The 8661-nt window shown below is 42.7% G+C and overlaps 1 protein-coding gene across 1 annotated transcript in view; it reads right to left on the reverse strand.

Moving 5' to 3' along the window:
* The window catches only part of thbs2b (thrombospondin 2b), a 21753-nt gene extending 16402 nt beyond the window's left edge, over nucleotides 1-5351 (reverse strand). The window contains exons 1-5 of the mRNA XM_042078943.1: nucleotides 4996-5351; nucleotides 4555-4628; nucleotides 3861-4411; nucleotides 3420-3504; nucleotides 99-310 (exon numbers count right to left, since the gene is read on the reverse strand). Coding sequence (XP_041934877.1) covers nucleotides 99-310; nucleotides 3420-3504; nucleotides 3861-4411; nucleotides 4555-4621 — 915 coding nt within the window. The 5' untranslated portion in view covers nucleotides 4622-4628; nucleotides 4996-5351. The remainder of the gene's footprint in view (nucleotides 1-98; nucleotides 311-3419; nucleotides 3505-3860; nucleotides 4412-4554; nucleotides 4629-4995) is intronic.
* Nucleotides 5352-8661: the final 3310 nt, after the last annotated feature.

Consider the following 8661-nt stretch of genomic DNA (forward strand, 5'->3'; position numbering starts at 1 on the left):
ACAAACAAACCGTCTCCTCAGTTCTCAGGCCAAACCCAGAGGCTAATTGGGCAGTTTTTTTAGTGGTTGGACACAGGGGGCAGGAGTTAGTCACTCACCACTTTCTGCATGCCATCGATGAGGTTGCCCACAACCACGCGGAGCCCCTTCAGCTCCTGGAAGAGGTTGGTGAGCTCCTCGCACGAGTGTTCGCACATCTTGTCCTCGGACCCTGTGGCCGGCGCGTCCGTGTTGGGGCTGATGAGGTTCGTGGCAATGGATGACGCCACATCCACCAGCTCCGTGCTCTCGCTCACCGCGTTGACCTCCTCTGAGGGCAGGAAACAGTGGGGGTGGGCGGTGGGGGGAGAGGGACTTGGCATTAATATGATGTGGTGGTCTAACATTTAGCTTTTATATGATGTGTTTAACTGGGTCAGTTCCTTCAGCCTGCTCAAAACAGAGTATGCTCATGAAAATATTACAACCTCCAATAGGGCTGATGGGGTGTTGTTTTACCACTAAACATGTTGTTGTGAGTTGTGAAACGTTTGATTGAGCTGGGATATGACTCTGAGACCCAGCAACAACAGAGGCCCATTCTAACAGAGATTCAACTTTGATCCCAAACCCAGCAGGAGAAGAACAAAGAACGAGTTGGGGAGAGTAAGAGAGAGAGAGAGAGAGAGAGAGAGAGAGAGAGAGAGAGAGAGAGGCCATCATGAGCATGGAAAACTCACATAGAGAGAATTAAACAGCTGAGGGTTTGGACTGGCACAATGATCAAACCTGTTAGTAATAAACCTTCATCACACACACACACACACACACACACACACACACACACACACACACACACACACACACACACACACACGCACACACTCAACTGAGATGTTCAACTGCTTTCAAAGAAAAAATAATGACTGTCAGGGACTTATTGTCAAGGCTGTGGCTGATCATGTATTTCAATCTTTTGATGAGGTCAGAACTCATTTTAGACACCAAAAGGAGGGCACCAAAGGCACGTAAAGCACAGGGCGCGGTAGGAGTCTAAAACTTAATGGGGTTCCTCTCCACACAGGAAGTCCCTCTGAAGGTGAAGCCTTTTACGGACTGCCCTCCACAGATCACAAGTTCACAGCTGGAGAACAGATGGCCAAAACTCTACCTGAACCACACCTGACCATTGCATTATCAGGCCTCTGGACATACAGTATAATGCTTCCCATATGAAAAGCCAAGTCAAGTGAAGTCATATGCGCATCAAAACAGTAACCTAAATGCATGTTCAGCCTTACCAATACTTCCGAAAGCTGAAAGCTGAAGTTCCCACAGTGAGTCAGCCCGCAGTGAAAAAAAAATAGCGTAATCAGTCTTGTTTGACTCCACAATGCTGAGAGGAGGAAACATGCTGTTTGCACTTCCCCGGATCATGTGTGCTTATTTCTGGCCGAGCACTTAGACACATGTTTGTGAAAAGAGTCATATGAATGTGTGAAATGTAGAACAGGTCCCTGGTGAAAAGGGCTCCCTCTGATATCCTCTGGATGCTGAGCTCCACTGAGCCTCTAAATCACTTGGCCATTCTGGAACCAGTCTGCTCTGAAATACCCATTCAACTCTCCAATGAGCACTTGAGAATGTGTTCGGTGTGTGTGTGTGGGTGGGTGTGTGGGTGGGTGTGTGGGTGGGTGTGTGAATGTCTGTGTATGAAAGAGAACAAGAGCAAGGGCAATAAAGAAAGAGAGAGAAGAGAGAGAGAGAGAGAGAGAGAGAGAGAGAGAGAGAGAGAGAGGGGGAGAGAGAGAGAGAGAGGGAGAGAGGGAGAGAGAGAGAGAGAGAGAGAGAGAGAGGGGGAGAGAGAGAGAGAGAGAGAGAGAGAGAGAGGGGGGGGAGAGAGAGAGAGTTGTGAGAAAGACATTGGTAACAGACATAATAAGCCTAGCTATGGTAAGGATATAATAATAAAAATGCCAAGCACTGACAGAGAGAAAGAGGGAAAAAAAGGGGGGGGGGGGCAGCACCAAAAAATGCACAAAAAAGTTTTGAAGTGATGATGTGACTACATGATGCAGATGACAGATAAAACATCCAGCTGGCTGAGGCTGATGGGTGACCTACTTTCCCCAAGCTGATGGGGGAGATAGTGTGCACACCTTTCAGCCGCATGCCAAACGCCCTGATGGCTTTCTCAGATGGCCCAAGGCCCGACGGCCAGGATCCTGCTGCGTGTGGTGCGCCCATGCACAAGCTCCTTGCTGAAGGTTTATTTTTCAGAGTTAGCCGCCAACTGCCGAAAAAACCTCCCCGGAGAGTGAGAGAGAGAGAGAGTGTGTTGTCTTCCAGCCTGCTGTGGAGCTCCACTTTTTCCAGAAGGCTGACAGTGAGTTCGCAAACTGGGCTGACATCATATCGTAAGATCCCAGGGCAGCATTCAAGCAAACCCCACAAGTCCTCAAAATTACACTGTAGCGTTCTTGAGAAATCCATCCCCGTCCAAAGACAGATTAATGATAAGACATGAAAAGCATACTCTGGACCTAAGCTTCACATGCTCTTTAGGGACATACGACCAGTGAAATACACCAAGAACGACAATATATGTTTTCCTGTGTTCTGCTCACTACTCGTGGCTGGGTAGTGCAATGTTCCACCTCAAATGCTGTTTTAACTCAAGACATTAGACATCTGACCATGACCAGCATAGAGGAGCAGTGAGTTCAGCTCTTCTGGTCGAGTAGAATTGAAGAGTTCAGATGCAAAACCCTCTAAATCCGTCTGACCACTTTTCTTTTAAATGAGCATTTAAATTCAGGCTCCTATAGGTTTTTGCCTATATATCGATATTTCAGACCAGGAAGATAGTGGTATTTAGTGGGTTTAGAAGTTAAATTATTTGATTAGCGTATACTATGTGTGAAGAGCATCCCCTCACCATCTTTATCTCATTTTTGACATAGGTGGCATTTAGAGGCTTTTGCATCTGAACCCTTCAATTGTTTTCAGGTTGAAGTCAGGTAAGGTTAATGGTAGAGCTGAGCAATTGCAAGGAATAAAGCAGTGCCTTAGGAAACTCCCTAAGCACTTTGGGTAAAGGTTAGGAAACTCCCTAAGCACTCACTTTGGGTAAAGTCTGCCATTCCCACAGACTTTACCCAAAGTGAGACAAAATAAAGAGGACCTCTTTGATCCCTCAAAATCACATATATAGAAACACTATTTGGCATCAAAACATAGAATTGCAAAACATGCAATTTGTAGGTATTTTAGGCAGATTTAAATGTATGGCTACAATCTTGCCACTGGTGATTGGAAAGGTTCCCAAAAGTAATTCTTTTTTTCTTTAGGAAAATCTTAAAGTGCTTGAGGTCATTCTTGAGTCTCTCTCTCTCTCGCACATGAACTTTTATGTGTGTATGTGTGTAAAAAATAAATACCTGGCATGGTGAGCACACATCCCCGGCTCTCCAAAACATCCTCCAGAGCAGTGTCAAAGATGAAGCGCACATTCTGGAGAACCCCCTGAAGAGACAACCCAAAACTATATCAAGCTGAGCCTGAACAGACAGGATGAGCAAACCAGAACATGTCAAAAAGTCAAATATGCAAATGAAATAATACTAACTTGTTAAAAATATATTTGACCAAACAACCTTAATTGTTTGGAAAACGTATGCACCTTTTTAAATAATCTTTAATCCTCTTAACCTTTAGCACTGATTGCTGTTATTACCAACAATAACTCACAGAAGACTAAATGCAATGGTTTTCATTTCTTTTCCCATGTCATGCACTGCGTGGATGTATGGGAGTGGGGGGGGGGACTGCGAGTTACTCGTAAAGGCAATACCATATGTTCCTCTCCAGAACATGCTCACCCTGAAATGATTTTCCCGGGCAGAGCCCTTGGCAACAAACATGCGACCCCCAGCGGCGGTCAGGTGCTCGTAGAATGGCTCGTCGAGAATGAAGCTGTCAATCAAACGACATCCCACGTAAAGCGTAGCTGTTTCTCCGTGTACATGCAGCGTAAGATTCTTCCATTGCGAGTCAGACAGGTCCACATCTTCGAAGGAGATGATGTTGCGCGAACCATCCGCCCACCAGTACACCAGGTCTAGAGTATTGGTGCGGCCATCAGAGACCACTTCAAACTGACGCCTCTCTCCGGGTCCCTCGAGGGAGATCACTGTGCCACGAGAAGTACGGTCCTGGCGCATGGTGGCCGTGAAAACGAAGCCCTCATTGTTCTGGATTTGCAGAAGCAGTTGCTGCAGCGAGGCTGCGCTGACCGAGGGCAACTGATCGAAGCGAATGAAGCGGTAAGCGGGTGTATCGCCGTCCAATCCCTTGAACAACTTTACCCCTATTGTTTTTCGCGTTATACCGCTGGTTTCAAACAGGTCAAACACTGTTTCATCCTCCACCACTGTCAAAACAAGAACGATGTTTGAGGTCAGGAGCAGTGTCAGGACCATGACATCTAATCAACTATTTAATTAAATAATAATATCAATAACTAGACCTATCAAAAATATGAAATACGAAAGTAGATTAACGTATGTCCATTACCTTGCGCGAGAGCAGAGGAGCTGAGGATGAACAGTGTCAGCCACACGCGACATCCCCGAAAAATCATTATACACCTTTCAAAATACAAACACTTCATCACAATTCACAGCCCAAAATAATTATTAACAGTCAAATTATCTAAATATCAAGTACTAATAAGTACCATCTGCAGAATTCAACTGATGCGTCAAACACCCGTTTTGGATAGTATAGGCATTGGCTAATGTAATTCCGATTCAATCAATTGAACTTATTAGTGTATCAATTGTTCAATAAAAGCCTCAGATAATTGTAGATTAGCTATAACTCTGCACACTGATTTACTCATTAACATTTGGTCAAACCCCATGCAAACTGTTTCCCTCGTAATTTAGATAATAAACCACAAACGTCCATGGAAACACTTGGTGACCTAACACAACATCCGTTCATTACACTCACCTGAGTGAGATCTGCAGTCCTTCGAAGGTCAAATTCAGTAATGGCTGAGTATGACAATCTTATCGAGTAGCCGCTCTCCTCATTAATGGATGTTTGAGGAGCTGCACACTATGCGTAAAGAAGTAAAGTTGTGCGTAAAACAGAAGGTAGCCCGGCAGAGCGCAGAAGTGATTCTTGTGTCCAGAACGCACCGGTCTGCTCGCTATATGATGCCGAGAGAAAGGTGAAGTGTCAGGTTAAGTCTGCATTTATTGCAAATTGGTCCTGTAGGCTACGAACTCCTTGTGGTCCAGGAATGTTGCTAAGATGCACTGTCTGACATTGACATCTAGCCCATTCGTCCCCTTTTGAAAAACCCAGCCTTCTTTATCATTAGTCAGTGCGTATCTGGTTTCAAGGAGGAGTTTAAGAGAGCGAGAGTGAGTGAGTGAGTGAGTAAGTCTGAGAGAGAGAGAGATAGACAGAGAAAGAGAGAGAGGGGGGCGTCTTTGCGAGTGGAAGTCGTTGTGTTTGTGCATTACTTAAATTGTGAGTGCAAAAAATGGTTTGCCAGAGACTCAGAGTTAAGGGCGATATTACATCAAAAACATGTAGGCACCAAGGTGGTTTAGACAATGCTCTCTTTCTCACATTCATCTCACATTCACCAAAGCTGTCTGGACATCGTAACCTAAAGCCAAATGTCTGCTACTAGTCTGTATAGACTGCTGTATATAGTTAATGACCGCAACTCAATTGTATCGTTCTAACTACTACCCAAACGCTATAATTTCAGCATAGCATGCTCTGAATAATGAGATTGATGTGGTTAATGGGACCCAGATTTTTGCGCCCCCTGCAGTATCAAAGACGGACCAGTTGACTCGAGACATTCCTTCACCAAATGGTGTTGGTGTGGTTCTGCCACGGCACTACAAATAAGTGCAGCGCGTACAAATTCCATTCTGCAATAAATTAGCCGAACTTTTGGAACGTTCCCATATTTTTGCACGATAAAATGTCACAGAGGGAGATGGTTAATTCCATTACTTTTTGGAAATAGGATAGCACTCACAGTTCTTTTAAAAAACGTTTTAATCTCCCCATGACTTTTTGGGCAAGACGCCCTTTTGGTAATCGCCATAATACCGCTGAAGGTCGTCTTGCCCAAAACGTCGGTAAGACGAATAAAAAAGTTTGAGAAAACCATGAGTGCTATTCTTTATTCATAAAATGTATTTTTACGCTCAGGAGGAATTAGCACCCAGTATACATTAAAGTGTTGAGCGCATTAGTCTGATTATAAATCCATTACTTGGCATAGACATTGAGCCTATGGAGTTTAAAATGATATTACTTGAGAATAATTTAAAACTTTTATTTTAGGAAAAAAGTAAAATTATTCAGCCTATTCAGACTGTAGCACATGCAATGGTTGATTTAAATAGTGTCATTATTATGAAGTTTTGAATTGTTGTTGAGTTGATTGCAGCATGCAACAATTGCAAATATTTAAACATTAAACGTATAACTTATAAATAATTATAATAAAAAAGGTCCGGTATTAAGTGTGTCCCTACTTAAGGTCCCTATCTGGTGAATGGACTGTACTAAAGAAACACACTATATCTCAGAGTTTACAGTTTAACTCAAGCAGAGCAGAAAAAGTAAAGAACCCCATGTGACAACAGTTTTTATAAAGTGGCAAAATATGTCTGGGTTTAGAAGGTGCCATCATTTGACAGTTTCCAAAGATTAGACACTGGCATGTATACAGAGAGAGAAATAGTGAAGTGTGACAGAAACAGCAGTGCATGGCCTCTTTTTTAAAATAATAGTTATGCCTACAGTATGATTTAAAGTTATCATTATCAATATTAATAATATCATAAAGCAATGACGAGAAAACCATATAAATTAATGTTTCTCATGTGAATCCCTAACTCGTTCCAGCCAATTTACTTACCTGGCAGGTGAAACTTGTTCTGATCTCAGTAATGTCAGGTTTCAAATCATGGAAACATGCAGCTAATGAGAAAAGCATTTCAAGGCACATTAATATTTACTTGTGCTCTCAGGAATCACAGCCTCAGCATCAGTCCAAGTGGTTGAGTGATAGGAGGGTGTTTGGGGATGAGTTGATGGAACTGAGGCAGTGACTGTACCCTGTCTATGGGGTCGCTATTCCAACAGAAGGACCTGTCCTGTGTACACTTGGAGAGCCACCTGCGATACCGCATACAAACATAGTTTTGTTCTGGAACGCGGGTTCTAAGAAATCTTGTGGCAGTACCCACCGTGGATTTATGTGCTTGTTCTTCATCTGTACAGTATGTGCCAATATAAGAAACATGGACATGAAACAGTCTGGCTCATCTCTGATGTTCATTCCTCTGCTTTGTGTTCATCTTTTCCTTTTCATCCTTCAGACTCTCACTCATCTTTGTTGTGTTCTGGTCTTGAAAAACATCCACCACCATAATAAATGAGCAGGATTCTTGGAAGGACTTGTGCTTCTTGGAAAATTCTTCGGATATAATCCCAAGCTACTGGAAATAAAGAAAGAGCATTGCACTGATGGATCAAACAGAGTCTCCTTATCTGTGGGGATCTGACAAAAGACCAGAGAGATACAGGGGGCCCTTAAAAGCACTTCTCTCTCAACAGACCCTGTATAAAATGTTACTGTCACATTATTTATTTGAATGTGAACCAAAGGTCAAATGCTGCTGTGTGATATAATGGAATTGATGCTGGAGTTAAGGTTTCCTTGAAAGTGACGTTTTAAGCCATGAATATACTGTAGGTCTCACATGACATTGGACCATTTGGTCAGATATATGCCATCAATTGTTCCTCTCATGTGAGATGAGAGTGACCACCTTGTTTTCTATCTCTAGACCACACATTGCATGGATTACATCATGATTGCTAGAGACGATGTAGTTTGAAATCATGCATAATACTGTTTGTAGTACTGTGTGTTCAAATATTTGACTTGTGTTTGGTAAAGTAGCAACATCTGTCTGACTGAACTATTGTTGATAACAGCATGTAACCAGCTGCAGTTACACTGACCTGGCCACATAGCCCTTAGCTCAGCTCGAGCTATCAAAGCAACCATCGCTCTGACTGCACTCTGCATGATGTGTTTTTGCACAAGGGACTTATGAAGGAGTTAGATGTACTGAACAAATCCTACTTGCAGTTCTTTGATGAATAATTTAAAATGTGTGAGTTACATAATAGGCCAAAGCAGCCTCCCTGGACTTTATTCCTCAGAATTCATATCTGATCAGTTAATGGCTTCCAGACAGAAAGAGTAAGGGGGGTTGGAGAGAGAAGAATTAAGACTTTTTACTCTTTTATTTATTAACGAACATTCAATACCAGTGTGTCATTGTCCTTTGATCGATGGGAGATCATTTTATTGTTATAATATATTTTTGTTTCTCGCACTTTGTTACTAATTTACATTTTTATGTTCTTTCCCCTTGAGCAATTTATGTAGTTTCCATCCTAGTAAAGTCACTAAAAAATTGAACGCAGCCTCTGCACAGTTTGTTTCCCAATGCATAGTGAAAGAAACACAGCTAGTTTCTGCATTAAGCTCCACATTTAATGGGCTGTATGAGTCAATAACAGATCACAAATACTTATTTAATAATCCTGGATGGCCCCAAGGCA

Source organism: Alosa sapidissima, chromosome 22 (assembly GCF_018492685.1).
Source record: "Alosa sapidissima isolate fAloSap1 chromosome 22, fAloSap1.pri, whole genome shotgun sequence".
NCBI lineage: Eukaryota > Metazoa > Chordata > Actinopteri > Clupeiformes > Clupeidae > Alosa > Alosa sapidissima.